Source organism: Stegostoma tigrinum, chromosome 13, assembly GCF_030684315.1.
Source record: "Stegostoma tigrinum isolate sSteTig4 chromosome 13, sSteTig4.hap1, whole genome shotgun sequence".
Lineage (NCBI taxonomy): Eukaryota > Metazoa > Chordata > Chondrichthyes > Orectolobiformes > Stegostomatidae > Stegostoma > Stegostoma tigrinum.
The window spans coordinates 34,681,463-34,703,743 of record NC_081366.1 but is presented as its reverse complement, the minus strand read 5'-3'; the positions used below and the strand labels follow the sequence as shown (position 1 = coordinate 34,703,743).

Genomic DNA, 22,281 nt, shown 5'->3' with positions numbered 1-22,281 from the left:
AACATTTATCCCAAGTTGGCGTATGCCTTAGAAGGTAAAAATGTGTGTTCCAGTCACCCCAAGTGACCTACTTGGGTTACAGAGTCAACAAAACCAGTTTACACCCATTGGAGAACAAAAGGAGAGCAATCAAAGGTGCCCACATCTGTACTGAAGCTTAGGTCTTACATTGGGTTAGTGAATTATTACAGAAAATTAATATGTAACCTGCCCTCAATCTTGGTACCCTTTCACTTGCTATTGAAAAAGGATCAACCTTGGAATGGTCACATAGTCAAGAAGTAGCCTTTAGGCAAGTGAAACAGCAGCAATAGACATCTAAGGTGCTGGCCCACTATGATCCAAAGTGAAAGGTAGTGCTGACATATAATGCCTCTCCATACAATATCAAAGTAGCATTGGTTCACCAGTGAGGAACATCCAAGAGTGTATGCTTCCCAGACTTTGGCTGACGCTGAACACAAATTGGCCCAATTAGACAAGGAGGGTTTGGCAGTCATCTTCAGTACGGGGTGTTCCTTCAGTACCTTTACAGATGTGAATTTGTCACAGTAACAGATTACAAACCCTTGCTATGGCCACTGAAGGAAGACAAGGCAGTGCCGCCCATAGCATCTGGTAGAATTTGGCATTTGGCACTTATTCTCAGCACATACGAGTTAGAACACCGTCCAGAAAGCCAAGTGGCTAATACGGAAGCCTTTGGATACCTCCCACTGGCTGATACTCCACCCATGGTGACCCCCCTGAAAGATGCCATTTCGGTTTTAAACTTCCTGGACACCCAATCACTGCTGACAATGTTCAAAGATGGAGACAAAAAGATCCTGTCCTAGTAAAACAAACAGCTGGTGGTAATGGGGGGAAAGCAGAAGAGCCACCCCAGATTGAAACCTTTCTGGACCTGCCAGACCAGATCACCAGAGAAGGCAGCATAAGGGTGAGTGTCCAGAATGAAGGTCCCTGGCTGAACTCTGCCAGGCTCATCTGGGGGTTTCCAAGATGAAGAAGCTAGCAAGAAGCTGTGTCTAGTGGCCAGGTCTGGATGCTGGCATAGCTGTGTTGGTGGGGCAGTGGCCCAGAGTGCCAACAAGAACAATAATTGCTGCCAGCATCACCCCACATTTTTTGGGAATGGCCATGTAAACCCTGGACTCAGTTGCATGTCAGCTATGCCAGTCCTTTCGTGGAGTCAATGTTCCTGGTCATTCAAAGTGGCTGGATGTGTATAAAGCTCATTCGGCAAACACAGGGATAATGATTGACGAGCTGCAACCATCGCTCGTGATACATGGACTCCCAGAAGTATTGGTCAATGGGAAGTCATTTACCTGCCGGGAATTCAAATATTTCCTAAAGTCAAATGGCATGTGACGCATACCATCCATCGCCCAATGGTGTAGTGGAAAGAGTGGTCCAAATTTTGAAGGCAGGCATAAAGCAGCCCACAGCGTCGCTTGATATCAAACTGCTCTGGTCCCTGTTTGCTTACAGGATCGCCCCACACATTTAGCAAGAATAGCCCCAGCTGAGTTGGTGCTGGGGAGAAGACACCACACCGGGTTAAACCTGATCTTCCCGGGGCAGGGGAGGGGGACGTGAAGCAGCAGCATGAACGCCAACGCTAGCCACAGGCCTCCTCTCAGACAGAGAGACAATTTAATTCAGTAGAGGTTGACACGAGGTCAGATCCCATGACTTACATAATTTGGGTAAGGTGATACAGTCCTGAACAAACACCTGGATCACCTGAAAGCTGTTAACTCACAAATGGGGCAGGAGCTAAACACACCAGGCTCGTTAGAATAGCCAGAAGGCCTGTCAGAAACCGTAGGTTCTCCCTATCCGTATAGTGTCAAGGAAACCTCAGCGTCTGAGATGGATGGAGCCTCAACACCATAACCACCAGAAGAGGAGGAGGAAACTCTCCCAAGACACTCCAGACACGAGACAGTACACGCTGCTCGTGTCAGAGTCCGATTCAGACGAACTAGACCTGGGGCAAAAATGTCCCAGGTAAAGCTACAAAAGAAAGGCCAGGCCTACACCCCTGGACTAAGGGTGTATGGATGAAGTGATGGACCTTGTTCACTACGAGGCCCTTGATTTGGCTCAGGTTAACAAGCCCAATCAGGAAAACCCTGGCTGACCAAAATAAACATGAGATTAGAATCTCCTAAGTTCAAGGGACTTACCCCGAGGTGGCTGGTCACAGCCAGTGTACCGTATACAAGTAAATAAAGAAAGAGTGACTTTGTCGTGGGATAATTGCCTTTTTGCAGTTATTTCAAATTTGATTTACTTTTCACATTTTAAGGCACAAGGCGGAGCGTACTGAGAAAAGACATACGGTCCATTTCTAAAAAAACTAAGATCGCAAATCGTTCTGTCAATTACCATGAATCAAATCCTTCAAGATGTCTTATCATTAATGTTCATGATGAACATTAGCTGATTCACATACTTGAAAATCTCACTTGTTGAATGGAAAAACCAATCAAACCACAGTAAAAGAAACTGGGTGCACAATAATGATCCAGTCAATATTTCAGGTAAGAGGTGAGTGAGTTAGCTTACAACACAAAGAACTCAAGGTTTTCAAATAGCCTGTATCCAAACAGAGAATCCTTACAACATCTTGCATAATTACTCAGACATACAACTAATTTAAAATTAGCATGATATTCAATGGTTCTCTGATTAAAACATTGTTTTTGCTTAGTTTTCTGTGAGTATGACCACGTTGAGGTTAGAATTGTACATAGAATTATATGTGGCATGTCAAAGCCAAAAATAGACTGGGTCATATGGCTTGAAATGAAGTATGAAAAATAAGATGAAACTACACAGCTGGTTATTATGTTTTGCCCTGCTTATTCATCAAAACGAGAGCTGTAATGTATATAGTTGTAGTAAAGTTGAGAAATAGTACGTCCAATTCACCATCTCATTCACAATTTAACTGCAGAATACTTATCAACCCACCATTTCTTTTCTTCACACAGGAGGATGCAGATGTCGAGTGGAAATTTGCTCGAGCTAAGCTCTGGTTATCTTACTTTGATGAAGGGAGAACCTTGCCTGCACCATTCAACCTTATACCAAGCCCAAAATCCATTTACTACCTTATATCAAAAATAAAAACCTGCCTTATAAATTTGTGTAAATCCAAGGTGCAAAAATCTGAGGGTGACCTTGAAATGGGCATGCTGAATTCTAAGGTAGTGTTTGCAAATTTTATGTATTTGTAAATAATGGAAAATGTTTGCTTTCCAGTCTCATTTTCACCAATTTGTTCTTATTAATTGGAGAATATTTTAATTGAAAACCTACTTCCAATTTTCTATTTTAAACTAATTATACAGAACTCATAGTTTTGAGGTGTTTTATCATGCAACTAAGGATCTAAAAGTTCTTAACAGCCAACTAAATGGATTTTTTTCTTTGAAATATAGAAATTTGATTGTAAGCAAAGTATTACCATTACAAAATAAACCTACATTCAATTCCGTTCCAGCCAGATCACCACTATAAATCTAATCCTAGAGGTTCAGAAGGTTGTGGTCTGAAAAAGCCAATTAGCAATCCGACAAGATATCAGGTTAGTAACCTTCACAAGTTGTACTATAGATTTACCCAACAGTATGACAGTGTGCATAACTTCCGCCAGAGGGAGATATTAGATTGCATTTCACACTTCATTGCAGAAAATACAATAATACAAAGCAAATACTTTGAACTCATTAAAAACATCTAAAGCACAATCCTTTGTGTTTTGTGCATAAATCAAATTATAAATCATAATGGGATTGCTTGGATTTGCCGTAAGCAGTACTTTTTTTTTAAAACAAACATTTACTTGCATGTATTTAATGCCTTCTAACACCACATAGTCTCAAAGTGCTTAAGATACATACAGGAACTCTGAAGTAAAGTTAATAGTGGTTGTTCTGGCAAATGCAGCTGCAAGATAGGATTCCACAAACAGTAATTAGAGACACAACTGGTGATGCTGAAGAATGTCCTACAGTAAACCTCCTATGAACTCTCTCCAGGGCTTTAACATCCTTCCTTAAATAAAGTTGCCTAGAACTAAACACAATATGCCAAGTGTGGTCTGACCAATGATTTATACAGGTGTAGCATCACTTCCTTGTTTTTATACTTTATGGGTCTATTTATAAACCCAAGGATCCTATACGCCTTTCTAACATCTGTTTGAACTTGCCTGGCCACCTTCAGAGAATTGTGCGCTTGAACTGCAAGGTCCGTCTGCTACTATACTGCTCTCAAAGTTGTATCATGGAGCCTTTGTTGTCTTTCAGTATTTCTTCTACAACAATGCATGATCTCACATTTCCCTGCACCAGGTGTCTGCCCATTTAGCCAATTTGTTAATGCCCCTCTGAAGGCATTCAACACCATCTTCACCAATTCATTATTCTCTACCTTATTATCATCTGCAAATTTAAAGATTTTGACCATAATACCCATCTCCAAACGATTTGTACAAAATCAGAAAAAGCAAAAGGTCCCAACACCAATCCCTGGGGAACATCACTTTCATGTCACGTCCAGACTAAGAAATGCCCATCTATTCATAGTGCCTGTTTCTCATCTTCTGCCAACTTTGAATCCAAACTGCCAAAGACCCATCAATCCCAAACATTTCTAATTTTCTAACCAACCTGCCATGTGGCACCATCTCAAATGCTTTCTGAAAGTCCAAATATACAGTATCCTCCTTACTACCCTCATCCATTGCCTGTGTCAGCTCGTCAAAGAACACAATTACATTTGTCAGACATGACCTACCCTTGATAACACCATGCTGTCTGTCTAGTACTAGCTTTCTTTTCTTTAAGTGTATATTATCTTATCCCTTATTATGGCCTCTATCAGTTTCCCACATTTGATGTCAAACTGGCAGGTCTGTAGTTTCCTGGGTTATCCTTTGCAAATCAAACGCAAACAAAACCAACTGTTCACCCCAACAGTGCAAATCAGATCTGTGTATCATGACTGACAAATCTTTTACAATCTACGGTGGTCTACTGCACCCAGCTATCATCGATTGAAAATGGCTGTCAGTGAGGTTCTCTCTGTCTTGTATCACCAGATGCAGCTGAGTTCTGTCATGGACAAGAACAGCTTCCTGCTTTCCAATGTCCTCGTCCTCATCATCCTTCTTGGAAGACTGATCCAGAACCGCTCTCCCCTGCTACCCTCCCCCACACCCCACCAAATTTTCCTCAGCATCCAGAACGTTATCTTGTCCAATTACGCACAGCCACTAGGATGACGCAGCACACACTGTCTGGACTCTACTAGAGGGCTCCCCCAAAACCGGTCTAAACCATGAAAATACACGTTCAGCAGCCACATCATCTGCTCCACCATGGTCCTGACTGAGGCACAGGCAGCCCTGTTCTTGCACTGCATGTCCAACCAGGGTTCGTGCATTGCTGTCATGAGCCATGGTCACAGTGGATAGGCATTTTTTCCCCAGGAGACAGGTTTGTAAGGCACGTGGACCCTCAAACACAACAGGAATAAGAGATTGCTCCAGGATATAGGAGCCATGGCTGCTGCCAGGGTAGTGGGAACACCCATCTAGAAGTGGTAAGAGTGATCACTGATGACCTGTACATTCATGGAATGGAAACTTTTTCTGGTGAACTCTGTAGAGTTGTGTTCCAGCCCCCTCAGAGCCACACAGTGCTGTTCACCCAGCTGCATTGAGGATAACTGAGCCATGTTCCCAAGTCCTATTGGCCAGGCTGTAGCACTGGCCTCACCATAGTTAAACAAAGTGACCTTGCAAAGATGGCAGCAGTCACTGTCCTGACAGATTGTAGGTACATGACTGAGGTCACACACAGGTCAACAACCAATTCCAGCTTAGAAATTCAGAGTGGCTGTCACTTTCACAACCACAGGGAGCGAATAGCCTCCGATTCCTATAGCCCTCAGGTCCTGTTTCAGCATCCAGCACAGTTCCATCAGGGTATCCCGGGACATGCAGAGCATACTTCAATAATTGCACCTTGCTCATCCCCAGGAACTGGATTCAGGGCTGGAAAACTTTGCATCTCCTGTACACCCATGCATCCTGAGGGGTCCTGCAACAGCAAAATCTCTGATGTGGGGGCTCCTCATTCTCCACACTGGCTTGTTGCTTCTCCTGGGCTTGTTGTTGACCCTTGACCTCCTCCATCCATTCTCACCTTATTTGATAGGCAGGCACATAGAGCAACATGCCACCAGCAGCAGGGTGCAGGACTCAGGTGGGAAGGACTGCCATTGAGCACAGAAGGAGCAATAGGAATGCCAGAGCAGTTTTCAGTGGCATACCCTGAAAGAGAGGGCTGAGTGCACTCCTGCACATAGTAAGGAATGCTGATAACAAGGGACCTGTCCCCATCATCTGTACACATTTTGGCTCAACCTCCACAGCAACTTACTGAAGGTGCTGTGCCAGCTGAATGACCACCCAATGATGTTGAGAAAGGGAGTCCCAGCCACAATCTGACACACTACCAATCTTGGACTCACATCAAACACTCAACTTCTCACTGATTCAGTACAGACTATCATTACACTTACATGACAGATGAGGAAGTGATGCTGTGTGACTCACACAGAACCTTTAGAAATTGCATGGCTCATAGCTGGCCTTCAGATTTTTGTAGTATCATTATTGCTAACTTCCAAATCATTGAGATGCCCAAGTTCAATTTGCAAGCATATTGCAAATCACCTTTGACCAGCATCTGACCTTCAAACTATATGCAAAACAAATGGTGATGAAGTGATTACATATTAAAATGACCGCTTCAAGTGTTTGCTGCTTCAACATCCTTTCATCCAGCAGACAATGGATCCCATGCTTTCACCCGTCAAAGCGATCCTGACTCCTCATAATGTGGACATGGTGTCAGTCACTTTGCACCTCCAGAACAGAAAGTGATGGCAGGGAACACAGCTTGAGGTGGACACTGTCAGCATCAGGCTCCACCTGAAAGCCAGATATCCCAACCTCCCCAATGAGTCTCACTGTTCTTTCATGTAAAACTGTGTTCCTTGTCCCCTGAACCCAGGACATTACACATTAACAATGCCCACTGAGCTCCTCCAGAGGCTTGCTGACATCCACCCCCTTCCAGTAGCCTACCAGGTGCTCAGATGGTTTTCCACAAAGTGCCCCTTCAGATAGAGTTTCCCCTCATCACCGTTTATTCCCCATCTCTGCAAATGCCTCCGCTTTCCCCCCCCCCCCCCCGCCACAGGATTGACTCCCCATGCCTTTTGGCAGTAATCCCCCCTTTGCCTCTACATGCTGCTTGCACCCTTCTAAATAATCTCCGGACGGAACCCCAGGACGGTATTCACCTGACTTCTGACTGAGTTTGACAAGCAGCTCCGAGTCATGATTGACCAGCCACCTGAGCTTCCTGACTGACAAGACACCATTCCCCTAACTGCCTGTGATAGCCCCAGAAGACCGACTGTTTCCGATACATCAGACTATGCTGGGACAGATCCCTTGAATATGACCAAGTCCCTGGACTGTATGCAGACTGTGCCCTGACTAACGGTACCAGCAGACTCCGTCTAACATCTGCACCTCACCCTCCAAACTGGACAGAGGACTAGCCTCTACCAGTTTCCAATCGATTGAACAATGTTCAGTGTGTTTGCCACACAAGCAGCTGGTACATGCTATTGCTGTTAGAATGATGTCACAGTGTGCCATAAATCAAGATGTTCCAATAGTCCCACAAACAGATACTTACTACAAGCATCTAAAGCAGCCTGTGTGTCTGTGCTGAACAGCACCCCAATACGGCTGTACTAATAACCTTTGACTCTGCTGAAATGTTAATAGGCGTGGCATGACAATGCAAAGCAAGGGTGCTGTGCCATGTAAATGTAACTGTAACATTATATTCTGCATTCTTTTCTATTTTACTGTATCTCGGCACATGTGAAAGTTATAAATCAAATCAAAATAAAATCAAATCAAAGGTAGGTGCTAAGTGAGCGGGCGCTCAGATAGCAAGTGAGCAGCCCCGAAATTCAGGCTGGTCCAGTCCGCAAGCGGAATGCCTCTCTCTGTATGCAAAACCACCCTGCGACAGCTTTTCAGCTAGTTGTTAGTGCGCCCTGCAATGTAGGTTTGTGCTTTCTCAGTGGACCGCCAGTGTATCGAAGAGGTGACAAATTTCCATGAATGAGGGGGTACATGTGGCTGCTGTCTGTGGAACATGCCCTGAACTGCAATTTAGTCATGCACAGCACGAAGTCCTTTGGAGCAAGCCGCAAGCCAAGTCCACCAGGTACCCACTCTAGTTTCCATGATAAGTCTTCTTGGCATTCAGCTATTTTGGTGAATTTAGTAAGATAGAAAGCTGAATTTTAATAAATTGAGTTGTGCCGTCTTCACAGTATTTAATAAGAGATAACTGTCAACTCACCTTGCCTATCAAAAAACTCGCTGTGCCGTTTGTCAAACACATAAATGATGGAGCAGGTTGTTCCCAACATTAAAGTGGGGGCCTCTGGATCTCTCATCCAATTTTTCCCCAAATCCCACCAAAGCCTACATTGCTCACTCTCTTGTGAGATTCCACCTACAGTGACTAATGATATGATTCAGTGCTCCCATAGCACCAATTGCCAAGTGCGCAGTCCCTGGCAATGTCTCTTGCTCACGATGTGGTATGGTTACTTCATTTAGTCTTCATGACTATAAAAAACATTTTGAACTTTTATGCTCGTCGAGATATCAGAGTGGAAAATGTAAAGCTTTTCCGAATTTTGACCGTCCATGCAAGCATAAAACACTTTCAAGTCAGATGTAACAAAGGAACGTTCTATCGACTGAGCTCAAATTCAAGATAGCATCCCTTTTTGCACAAGGGAAGCTCTCGATTTCTTGCAATCTACCCTGATGTGAAATGGTCAATCTCGATCATATAATGGTCAATATTGCATTGCATGCCCAAGACCAGGAGATATCTCATTTGGCATGGTTATAAAATGCTATAAATATACTGAGCAATTCTGGTTGCATTTGCAGAAAGAAATGGAATTATCAATTCAAGTTGTAACCTTCCATCAGTACTGATCTAAGATCATGACCTGAAATGTTAACTCTGTTTCTCTCTACAGATGGTCATGCATTCTAAGTTTTTATTTGAAGTTTCCAGCATCTGCTATATTTTGATTCTCATTTACCATATGATCCCCTTAGATTTTGTTGTTGCACAGCATTTTAATCCTTCCATCCAGCTAGATTCAAAGTTTAGCTGCTAAGTCAAAAAGTGTTTTAGTCTACTGCATCACTCAAAAATTTTTTTTACTCGGTACTTTATGTAAGACCTTAATGTTTCACGAAGATATTAACAAACCATCTCAGCTAAGATATTCCAGGAGTGTCACGGCATGCATAGAGTTCAACTTTATGTTGTAGAGAAAGAACGCAGATCAGTGTTGTCAGAAATTATAATCAAGTATTTATCAACCGTACCTTGATCAGGGCAATAACAAGCCAAGCATTGGCAGATCTATAGATGTACTTTCCTAGGAAGCTGGAACTAGTATTGTTGCCTGGTATATGCTAAAAATATTTTCTTTGACATTTTGCAGAGGATTATGAAACGATTAATAAAGCGATATGTGCTCAAAGCACAGGTTGACAGAGGAAATGATGAAGTCAATGAAGGCAAGTAGTTCTATATGCACTATAATGCTTCATAGTCTGGCTGCTTGCTTTAGTCTTCCAGTTTGTAAAGCAACTCCAAAAAAAAAGGGCCAGTTTATGGTAGATACATGCAGGTATGCATTTGAGGCAATGCACAAGAGGGAATAATTTATTTTACCCCACCCTCACCAATCTACCTGAGGTAGATACATCTGTTCAGGACACAATCAGTAGAAGTAACTACCACACAATTCTTGTGGAGATCAAGTCATGGCTTTGTATTGAGGATGCCTTCCCTTATTGTCATGTTGTCCCTAAATGCCCCCTATTTTACCATTATGTTCAATCTGGGAGATCAACCCTGCATCAGTGAAGAGTGCAGGATGGCATTCTAGGGCCAGCACCAATCATACCTAAAAATATCCTGTCAACCTGATGAAGCTACAACACAGGGCTCCTTGCAATGCCAAACAATGGCAACAGCATGCAATAGACAGGGTTAGTCAAGCTACAACAGATCAGGTCTATGCTCTACAGTTCTGCCTCATCCAGCTGTCAATGGGGGTGGACAATTAAGCTACTAATAGGCAGTGGAAGCTCCAGAAATGTCTCCAACCTCAATGTTGGGTGAGCCCAGCACTTCAGTTCTAAAACAAGGCAAAAGCATTTGCAGCCATCTTTAAATGCCAAGTGGATAATTCATCTTGACCTCCTCCTGAGGTTCTCAGTAACACTGATGACAGTCGTCAACTAATTTGATTCACACCACATGATATGAAGAAATGACTGAAGACAGTGGATAGTGCAAAAGCTATGCGCCCTGACAACATCCTGGCAACTATACTGAAGATGTGTGAATCCCAACCAGACACGCTTCTATCGAGTTATTCCAGTGCAACTTTAACACAGGCATCTCCCCCAACAGTGTGGAAAATTTGCTCAGCTGTGTCTTGTGCACAAAAGCAGGACAAATCTGACCCAGCCAATCCCCAAATATCTTTCTATACTTATCATCAGAAAAGTGATAGAAGGGATTGTCAACAGTGCAATTAAGTGACACTTTTAAAGGTATAGCCTGGTCACTGACACCCAGTTTGGCTATGCAGCTCCCACACTCATTACAGTCTTGGTGAATAGACAAATGAGCTGAACTCCAGGGGTGAAATGAGAGTGACACCCTTTCACATAAAGCAGCATTCAGCTGGGAGTGATATCAAGAATCCCAGCAAAATTGGAGTTTAAGGGAATCAGGGAAAAACAATTTGCTAGTGGGACTCACATAAGGTAAGGGTTCTAGTTGCTGGAGATCAATTGTGTCAGGTCCAGGAAGAGTTTCTCAGGGTAGTGTCCGAGGCCCAACAATCCACACCTGTTTCATCAATGACCTTCTCTCTATCATAAGATCAAAAGAGAAGATGTTTACCGACGATTGCACAATTTCTCAGACACTGAAGCAGTCCACGTCCGTAAGCAGCAAGGCACGGACAATGTCGAAGCTTGGACTGGTAAACGACATGTAACATTCTCTCCACACAAGTGCTAGGAAATGGCCATTTCCAATAAGAAAGAATCTAACCATCGCCCCCAAACATTCAATGCCAATATGATCACAGAATGCCCCACTATCAATATCACTTTGCCCAGATGAATGCAGCTTATAACTTAAGAAGTTTGACACCAACCGAGGCAAAGCGGCCCATTTGAGAGACATAGTATCTACAACATTCAATATTCATTCCCTTTACCACTAACGTACAGCAGCAGCAGCATGTACGTCTACAAGATGCACTGCAGTAACTCACCAATGATTCTTTGACAGCACCTCCAATGCTGGAACATTCACCACCTAGAAGATCAAGCAGCAGATGCCTAGGAACAGCATCACCTGAAAGTTCTTTTCCTGACTTGTGAATATATTGCTGCTCTTTCTCATTCACTGGATCAACATCCTGGAAGTCCCTTCCTAACATGAATGTGGGTGTCCCTAAACCCCAAAGATAGCATCGGTTCAAGAAGGATGCTTATTACCATATTTTCCAAGGCTTCGTAGGGATGAGCAATATGTGTTGACCTCGCCAGAGTCACCCACATCCCATGACCAAATAAAAGAATGAAAGCAACAATTTCTAGTTGATCAGGGCTCCCCAAACTTTTGTCTCTTCTGACACCATTTTGAGGCTTGAACTTTGCCGGGACTCCTCGGCAGGAGCAAGGTGGGTTGGCATGGGGGCTGTTGGAGCTGTGAAATTGGGAGTCTGCCACTGGGAGAACATAGTTGCTCTTAGTCAGTCAAGGTTACGCAGTTGTCATTGCAGCTTCAGGGTTCACAGACTTTCAGCTCACTATGCAATCCAAAACCCTACTTTGGGAAGCCCTATAAATAGATGCACGTAGAGTCACGCACAGGTTGAGCATTAAAATGCCTGCTTGTTCCCTGAAACTCATTTGACATCTGCACAGACATAGACAAAAGACAAAATAATTAATTCAACAAAGAATGATGATCTCTTAGAACCTGAAAGTCTACAAATGTAAAATATTTCTTCTCATTTCTTCTGGAGCTAGTTTTAAATGATTTTATAAGGGAGTCAAGTTTTTGGTATAAATCAAATATCTCAAAGTCAACCAATTGTTTCGGGAGCTGCCTATGGGGAGCCTTCTCCAATCACAACATTGTTCAAGCAACTGACTGAGCAGCCATAAAATGACCTTTTTTAATCCTACTAAATGACACTAAAGTAACAAATTTCACTTCAGCCGAATTTAACGTGTGAATAGGAGTTGCATTTTATATATGTGCATTTTTTTTTTTATATACAATTGTATTTTCCAAAGTCTCACTTCCTACCATTTGTACTTGTATTTCAGGGGAACTTAAGGAAATCAAACAGGACATTTCCAGTCTTCGTTATGAACTCCTGGAAGAAAAGTCCCAAGCAACAGGGGAGTTGGCAGAACTCATTCAGCAACTCAGTGACAAATTTGGCAAAAATTTTAAAAAATAACAAATAAATACAACATAAAATGATACCATCCATCTCAGTAAATCTTAAAGAAATGAGATGTTTGGCAAAAAAAATTGTTGAGACAAGGCAGACAGTGGATTATTTTTATACAATGGGATTTCAGACAGGCAGTTTATTTCACGGTGCATAACAGGATGATACTGAAAGGTATGTAATTGAGAGAATAAATGAAAATGGACTGAAATTCAACAATGGCAGTAAGGAATTGTGAAGACAAATGGATAGAGTATGTATCATTGATATATGCACCTAAGAACAGCATTCAATAGGTTATGAAATAGCCATCAGCACCCACATTTTGGCCTTGCCAAAGCAACAGCTGCTAGTGTCATGCTCAAAAATGTCCCCTTTACAGTAAAAACATGAGGTTTGGTCAAAGGTTGGCAACAAAGCCTGATCCACAGTATTTTATTTTAAAGTCTAAAAGGAATGTACACTTACCATGCTAGAGTTAACTGAAAATTAGTAGCGAGTCAAGAAATGTCATCAATACCTCAGATTGCCACCAGACCCATTTTGGACTGTAATGCTGAAAAATTCAAAAATATGCATCAAAAGTTTTGATTTTAAATTTGAAAGTTTTTTTAACTGACTCTATTTGTGGATTAATAAATGAAGAATAACTTATTAAGACTTCGAACAAACTTTCATTGGCCAAGTAAACATTAGAACACAAATGATGATCCCAGCTTCGCTTAGTCTTAAGCCCAGCTTTTGCTATTGTTGGTGATTTCATAAAAGATGCCAACTGGACTGAAAACACACCCTTTGGTTCCTCTGTCTAAATGCAAATTTACATAATTTATGGCTTCATATTGAATGAGCTTCACAGTCACACAGGGCTTCCTTTTGTTCATCTGCTGAAGATCAACATTTGGGAAAATTATTTATAAATTCTACAAAAATGTTGCTGTCAGGAAAAAAAGACAGAACTTCAACTTATTTGAAAAGGAAAAGCATTGAAGTCTTGGTAGTTTTTACAAAAGAAATGAACTTTGTAGCTGTTTCAATAGTAGTCATAAAAACAAAAGTTATCAATTAGCCAGCACAGTTTGAAAAATGTGTTTGAGTACACCAATAGTTAACTGGTTAATGTTGAAAGTCTCTTGTACACTATTATTTTTAACCTAAATAAAAGTAGAATTTGGAGTGATTTTACCACTGTTATTGAACATGTCAATATTTACAATGGTTCAAAAAATGTGCATTTATATTAAAAATGACTTTTACATATATAACACCTTTCACAGCTTCAGGCTATCCCAAGCTATTTTGTAGCCAATACAGTATACACTTGACATGTAGTCACTATTGCAATGATGTATGCAAATTTGAGCTTTGTGAATCTCTACAAAGAGTGATATGATAATCACCAGAAAATTTATTCTTGTGTGTTAATTGAGGAATAAGTTGGTCAGGATGCCAAGTATATTTCTTTGATCTTCTCCAAAACTGTGCCATAATATCTTTAATAGCCAACTTTGAAAGTAGATGGGACTTTAGTTTAATACCTAATCTAAAATATTGCACTCTGGCAGCACAGCACGCCCTGGGTACTGCAGTGCAGTGTAAATCTGGATCTTGTATCCGAGTCTCTGGAATGGAAGCATTAACTTAACAAAATGTCCCATGGCACTGAAAATTTGACACTGAATCATACATTAGATAATCAAAGGTTTGTCAAAAATGTAGGTTGTAAAAGCAGGAAAAGAGGGATAGAGTTTACAAAGGTTGCAAAGGGGCCTGAAGACATAGCCATGATTGGTAGAGCAAATAAGATTGAGGGTGCTCATGTGTCCACAGCAGAGTAGAGGTATTCCAAACACTTGTGGAACTGGAGGAGATTAGAGACAAAGAAAAGATGAGGCCATGTGGGATTTGAAAGCAGAGGTGAGAATCTAATAATCGCTAAAATAACCACTTTCACTTCAGTTTTAACATGGATAGTATCTGATGGTTATTCAAACACCTCTGGATCATGGTGTAACTAAAGAATGTGAGTGGGAATACTAGAGTATAGATGAAAATTGTACTGGCAGGTTGTTGATTTCCCAGTGTTTAAAGCTCATTGCATATTGCAATAAGAACCCACATCCATCTCCATAGGCTAGGATAGTCATAGCTCCTGTGTGGTGATCCAAACAAATGTTTGATCGACAAGAAAAGCAAGTCATAGTTGACAACACCTATATCCCATCTTGCAAAACATTTCTGAGTTGAATATCTTTGTTTTGATTCTACTAGCAGTGGCTGTGCAATGAGTTCCAAGAACAAGAAGTTCTGCAGCAAGTAGGTGATAAAAAAATGGATGTTTGTGAAGAAACGAAGCTAAAGGTGGGGCAGGGGTTCTCAAAGTGGAAAAAAAACAAGATGCTGCACGGAATGGCACAATCTCCGAGTTCATCAATAGTTAATAATAACTCAAAAAAATTAATCAAAAACTGATGCTGGTTACGGTCAATATATTATAAACAGTCAAATAATAATTCACCAACAATTTGCACGTGATTGCTAATTATGGTTGTAATACCTGATATCTCAGCTGTAATTCATGGCAACCCTATAATCCATAGACGTTTACTCTGGAACTACAGTCAGAAGCCCCTGCTCAAGGTGCAAGCTAACTCATCAGGCAATATCATTTTCCATAGGCCTCAACTCCCTTCTGATACCTTTGTGAGGAGACAGGCCTGAATTCGGAACCTCAATCAGTTCCATACTTGGATTTCACACATTAAAGTCATTCAGCCCAGGCTCAACCTGAACTTATTCCCAGAAGAGATTAGCGTTTTAGGACTGAGACGGAGAAAGATTTCTTCACTTTGGGTTGCAAATCCTTAGATTTCTCTGCCCAGAGACCATGGATCCTCAGTCATCAAATATTTTCAAGATAGTCGTTAATTGACTTTTAAGTGCTAAGAGAATCAAGTGAAATTAAGTGAGTGCAGAAGGATGAAGTTCAAGTTGATCAGCCTTGAACGAATGTCAAATGACAAAATGAACTCAAAAGACTACTCCATCTCCCATTCCTTATGTTCTGAACCAAAATGCAAATTTAGAGAAGGGGCTGTGTGTTCAATGTTTCAGATGCTGCTCACCTTATCTTAAACTCAGCTCAATACCAAAACGTACATACTACACTCTAGGGTTAGATATGGTAACAGCGAGATTTCCAAAAACAACAGAAATAACACTGTGGTGAGAGGCCATTCGGTCTTCAAAGCCTGTGCTGGATCTCTTACCTGTAACCTGCAGATCCTCAGAATGTTTCACACCCTTCATTGTGAAAAACCAATTATTTTCTAGTCTACACTCCATTCTGTGCAAGAATCCTCATTCCAAGTTCCTTCAGTGAGAATCTTCAGTCTTATTCCTTTTCTCTGTGTTCTAAAAACAATTGGAAAGTATTGGGCCATGGTTTATCCACCATAAAATTCCAGATATCATTCACCTATTATAGCCACACCTCACTTGGCATCCAGATGACTTACCACTTTGCTGCCATTCTTCTTCCCAAAACAAAACACAACAAAATTGAAGAATTTCATGTAGCTGAGATGGAAGTCATCCAGAAGCTGAAAGGGGCTTAAACAAATAATTTTAGCAAGTATTTTAACTAAACAGGCCCTTCGTGAGAGAGGTGGAGTTTTATTAGAAGGCAGTTTAATTCATTAACTTGATAAACAGCAGTTAAGTCAACAGTTCTACCACAATGAGCATTATTTAATAAAACATTAATCATCTGATTGATGGAAGATTTATTTTAAAAATAGGCTTAGTTTTGCAAACCCCATTAAATGCCCTGCAATTTTTTCTTCAGATATCCAGGCAAGTTTCCTTTGAATATGACTGTTAGATATGCTTCCATTACTCACTTGTGCAATGCATTCCAGATCATTCACAGAATAAAACAATAGCAGAATTTTATTTACACCTGAACAAATTGGGCTACGGCAAGATATGGGGCAGAATATAACAAGAAACCTACCTCCATGTTGGGAGCAACTTTTTTTTATCTTTTATACATTTGATGAGCAGTTAGGTGAGCTTCTCACTAAGCAGCAGGGAGTTACCAATTAGGGGGGATTATAGCTTGTCAAATGCCTTCTTAATGGCATGACTCATCCTGTTAATATTCAGCTTCCTAGTTTACCAAATACACTGAGCAAGCTAAATGGATAATTTCCAGCGTGGAAGTCAGAGTGACTACTTGGTGACTGCAGCCCAATGATTACTGCAAGGACCCCCACACTGGACCCAGTGCCAACATCTCAGGCCGAGCTCCATGGGCACCAGCTACATGCACCCAACATGCAGGAGCATTGGGATCTGATGTATGCATGTCTCGAAGAACCCTTTGGTATATTTCCAATCCACTTACAGCTTGCTACTGTAACTTAATGCTGCACGTGCAACTATCATTGTGATTCGTTGCTATTGAGTGCCCAAGGACATACAGCCAGTTCTCAGAATGGATCAAACTGCATTTCCTAGCTCTTCATTCACTGCCATAGTGCTCACTCCTAGCTCACCTGGATCCTCAGAGCATCCCTGCCTTCCTCCCTTGCATTCAACCAGAGATAGCAAGCTTACATTTCTTCTGCTACACCTTACTATTTAGTGCACACATAATTCCAGGAAGCCTGCCATGGTTATCAGCCATATCAAGGGAGGTGGCCTTTCCTCAGCAGATCCTAGCACAGTAAGTTAAAGGCAGCCTCTGATGCTTAGTCACAGTCAGTCAGCCACTCAGGGTGGTCAGAATGAGGATGCCGTGCACATAATGGGTGAGAACCTAAATGCAGAGCAGCCTACAACTCATCTTCACTCTTACTGTCCTATTGCGAGTTGTTTTCCTTCTGGAATGATAAAAGGGCAGGGAGAGTAAGGTGGATAATCCAGCTGTTAAGCTTTGACGTAGGTGGGGAGGTGTTCCAAGCAAGTGGGTAGGCAACACAGGGGACAGGCAGGGTTACTTGGAGGTTGGAGATGACAGCAAGTGAAGGAAGATGTTGTAGACAATTGTGAGAGTAATAGAGTATGAGGCTTGGTACAGTAGCGGATATAGAGTGATTGCGGGATATCTGAGGGAAGATAATGGCATTCATGTTGGTGAAGTGGGAATTATGCAGGTGAGGCCACGCCTGGAATACTGTGTGCAGTTTTGGTCTCCTTATCAGAGTAAGGATATTCTTGCTGTAGAAGGGAGTGCAGTGAAGGTTTAACAAATTGATTCCTGGGATGGCGGGACTGGTATATGAAGAGATATTAAGTTGGTTAGGATTATGTTCACTGGAGTTCAGAAGAATGAGGCGGGGATTTCAAGAAATCTATACAATTCTAGCAACAGGTTAGACACAGGATGGATGTTTCCAATGTTTGGGGAGTCCAGAACCAGGGCCATGGTTAAGGATAAGGGATAAGCCTTTTAGGGCTGAGATAAGCAGAAATTTCTTCAACTAGAGAGTGGTGAGTCTGTGGAATACAAAGCCATAGAAAATGGTAGAGGCTAAAACATCATGTTTTCAATAAAGATGCGGATATAGCTTTTGTAGCTAAATGGGTCAAGGGATAGAGGGGCAAGCCAGGATTGGGATATTAAGTTCGATGATAAGCCATGACCGTGTCCAAAGGCAAAGCAACATGAGGGATCAAATGGCTTACTCTTTTTCCTATCTTCAAGTTTGTATATTCCAGCAAAATTCATGACTCCTCAGACACTGAAGCAGTCCACATTCAACAAGATCTGGACAATTTTCAAGTTTTAGGCTGACAAATGGCAAGTAACATTCTAGGCAATGGCCCTCTCCAATAAGAGAGAATCAAACTAGTGCCCCTTGACATTGAATGGCATTGTCATCATTGAATCCCCCACTACCTACATTCTTGGAGGTTACTATTGACCAGAAACTCAACTAGAATCAAAATAAATACAAGAGCAGGCCAGAGGCTAGGCAAACCTCAACATGTAACTCACCTCCTGACTTCCAAAGAATGGCCGCCAAGTACCAAGTACAAATCAGAAATGCGATGGAATACTCCCCACATATCTGGATAAGTGCAGCTCCAACAACACTCAAGAAGCTTGACACCATCCATGACAAAGCAGCCCGCTTGATTTGCGCCACTTTCACAAGCATTCACTCAATCCACCACTGATGCTCAGCGCAGCAGTGTACAACCTACAAGATGCACTGCAGAAATTCACCAAGGATGCTTAGATAGCACCTTCTAAAGCTATGACCACTTCCACCCACAAGGACAAGGGCAGCAGATATATGGGAATACCACTCCCTGTAAGTTCCCCTCCAAGTCACTCCCCCTCTTGACTTGGAAATATATTGCTGTTCCTTCACTATCACTGGGTCAAAATCCTGCAAACCCCTTCCTAATGGTGTTATGGGTCTACCTACAGCACGAGCTTCTGTAGTTCAAAAAGGCAACTCACCACCATCACATGGGCAACTAGGATCAGGCAATCAATGCTGGACAGCCAGCGATACCAACATCCCTCAAGAGAATTTAAAAAATACTATCATTGGCACACATTTTTAAAAAAAAACTTGCACCTCCTTTGTCATCTAGGGAGCACTGGATTGGATTGTCCTACCCTTCCCTTTTGAGGGATTTTAAACCTGACTGCACTCAAACCATCGCCTCCGTGAAGGTTTCCCATTAGCTAGCTATGGTTTTTCCAGTCAATCCAATCCAGCTTTGAATGTGTTCCACTGAAGTTCACTCTCTGCTCGTTGATTTTCTTACTCTGGTTTGACAAACACAATTCCCTATTGTCATCCTAAATCTTATGATACAACTGTCACTGTCCCTTCAATAGTTCTCTACTGTCACTTACTTTACTTGACCCACTTCATTCCTAACAACCAGGTCTAGCAATGTCTTTCTTGTTGTTCTAGGTTCATACTGCTGTAGGAAATTCTGCTGGACACAATCTAGGAACACTTGCTCAGCGCAGCCCCATACACTGCCATTACCTGAGTCAATAAAAGGCCAACAAAACAACATAACAGTGTATGCTGTTTACACCTTGCAGATTTCATCCTCGATCTCCTTTATCCTTCCCACTAGTTGGTGACCTATCAATTACACTGAGAATGTAATTACACCCTTCATATTCCTTCGCTTTAGCCAAGTTGATTCTGTCCTTCAAATCTGAAAAATTCTTCTCCGGTTCTGCAATGTTCTCCTTATCAAAAATAACCACTTCTACTTAATTTCTCTTTTCTATCTTTCTGAATAAATATTTTCCCTTTTCCTCCCCATCACATTTCCTTACATACCAGTTGAAGATAAAACAAACTTTGTCTGCAGAGTTTAGCTCTGGGGTGGGGGAGAGGGAGGTGGAATACTTTGGCCATATACATATATATTAGTTGTTGAAGAGATAAAGGATAACATATGAAATGTTCACTCTGATTACTTGCACTGCTCTTGCATACACATGGATACTAAACATGGGAGGTTTCACTGGGATTTTCAAAAGCAGTTTGTTCAAAAAGAGGTTGTGAGGAATCACAGAATAATTCCTCAGCAGATTTTCAGGGGAACATGTGGATCACAGTTTCAGTTCCAACACTGGATACTCAAAACAGTTTTCTCAGATAGGCAAAGGATGAATGAAATAGCTTCTCTCTCAGCAAGCTGTACCTCGGAACTAAGCTTCAAAAAAAGTAAAAGCCTTAAACCAGCTATGTGATTCCCTAAAGGGTCTTCTCAATGCATGCCCTAATGACATTCTGGTGACCCCTTATAAAAAGGGTTCAGATACTCAAATGCACAATGTCCACAACCCTTTAACGTGGATCCTTTAAAAAAAATGACATGAAGGATATCTAAATGTTACCAAAATAAAAATGCTCTTGACACATTGTTGGGCACTTAGTCAAAATTAAAAATGCTTCTTACTGTATTGCCTTTGCTTTTGTCATCATCATCTCAATGCCATGCTTTGTGACATCAGCGACCATGGGTTTCCAAACTTTCACAGCAACAGAGGTAACCTTAAGGTCAGAACTACTGGTAAAGCCCATTTTTAGTGTGTCCAGCTGTTTTCTTCACTTGTTCGCCTCCTACTAATCCTTCAGATGCTGATTAAGTTCTCCCACTCTTCTGCATGGATTGTACATCAGGAGGTTAGTTTATTACTTCTTTTGATACTGTTTAAGTGCTCTCTCATTATTCCAGCCTCATTCATTTCTGCTTCGTTACCTTCTTTTTACTCAGCCTACTTTTAAGCAGCACATTTTAAAGCTTCCACATTTTCCTCTTTCCCAATGCTCTCAAATTTCACATCAAGAGTTCATTATCGTCCAGATGTTGCTGTTTCACCAGACCCGAAATGTTTACTCTACTTTTTTCTTTATAGATGCTGCCAGGCCTGCTGAACTTTTCCAACAATTTTTGCTTTTGTTAGTTTAGTACATGGATTTGTACTTCAAGTCTCCAGCTGAAGTGTTAAAAGTGTTTTTACAAAATTACTCAACTTTCTAAGTTGAATTACTGTTTTAAATTTCAGTACTACTTTTGGTATTCTATGTTGGTTAGTTGCAGGTAGTTGAATTGATTAAAATACTCTAACTTGCTTCCATTTACTCTGATATTGCATATTACAGCATCTTTTACTGTAGCCCCAAGATACATTTTTCAGTGGACTTTATGCCTAAATCTATTACGTTCCTTTACAATTACGTATTTTTTCCAAAACCTATTCATTTGTTGTTTTAAGGTGGCACTAACATAGATCTTGTTTGTAACTCTCCTTCCCACCTTTATACCATCTATCTCAACTGCTCTGTCAACACATAATGAATACAGGGGAGAGAGAGCGCAATCTTGTCCAACTCTTTAGGCTGCTTTCTAATCACATAGCTTGTTTTATTCACTTTTATACTCAAATTTCCTGAAAGAACATAGATTAGCAAGATCTGTCCTTCACTAAACCCTGTTACCTCTGGTTGTAAGAGATAACATGTAAGCATGTTTGTTTATCAACTTTTAATGCGAGACAAACATTAGCTAGTCTACATTTATCATGATAATAAAATGTGAGGCTGGATGAACACAGCGGGCCAAGCAGCATCTCAGGAGCACAAAAGCTGACGTTTCAGGCCTAGACCCTTCATCAGAGAGGGGGATGGGGAGAGGGAACTGGAATAAATAGGGAGAGAGGAAGAGGCGGACCGAAGATGGAGAGTAAAGATAGGTGGAGAGAGTATAGGTGGGGAGGTAGGGAGGGAATAGGTCAATCCAGGGAAGACGGACAGGTCAAGGAGGTGGGATGAGGTTAGTAGGTAGCTGGGGGTGCGGCTTGGGGTGGGAGGAAGGGATGGGTGAGAGGAAGAACCGGTTAGGGAGGCAGAGACAGGTTGGACTGGTTTTGGGATGCAGTGGGTGGGGGGGGAAGAGCTGGGCTGGTTGTGTGGTGCAGTGGGGGGAGGGGACAAACTGGGCTGGTTTAGGGATGCAGTAGGGGAAGGGGAGATTTTGAAACTGGTGAAGTCCACATTGATGCCATATGGCTGCACGGTTCCC

The 22,281-nt window shown here is 41.7% G+C and overlaps 1 protein-coding gene across 1 annotated transcript in view; it reads left to right on the top strand.

Moving 5' to 3' along the window:
- Positions 1-13,772, top strand: part of LOC125458098 (short transient receptor potential channel 7-like) — a 123,133-nt gene extending 109,361 nt beyond the window's left edge. The window contains exons 9-12 of the mRNA XM_048542992.1: positions 3,006-3,221; positions 3,518-3,601; positions 9,652-9,727; positions 12,575-13,772. Of these exons, the coding sequence (XP_048398949.1) occupies positions 3,006-3,221; positions 3,518-3,601; positions 9,652-9,727; positions 12,575-12,711 (513 nt within the window). The 3' untranslated portion in view covers positions 12,712-13,772. The remainder of the gene's footprint in view (positions 1-3,005; positions 3,222-3,517; positions 3,602-9,651; positions 9,728-12,574) is intronic.
- Positions 13,773-22,281: the final 8,509 nt, after the last annotated feature.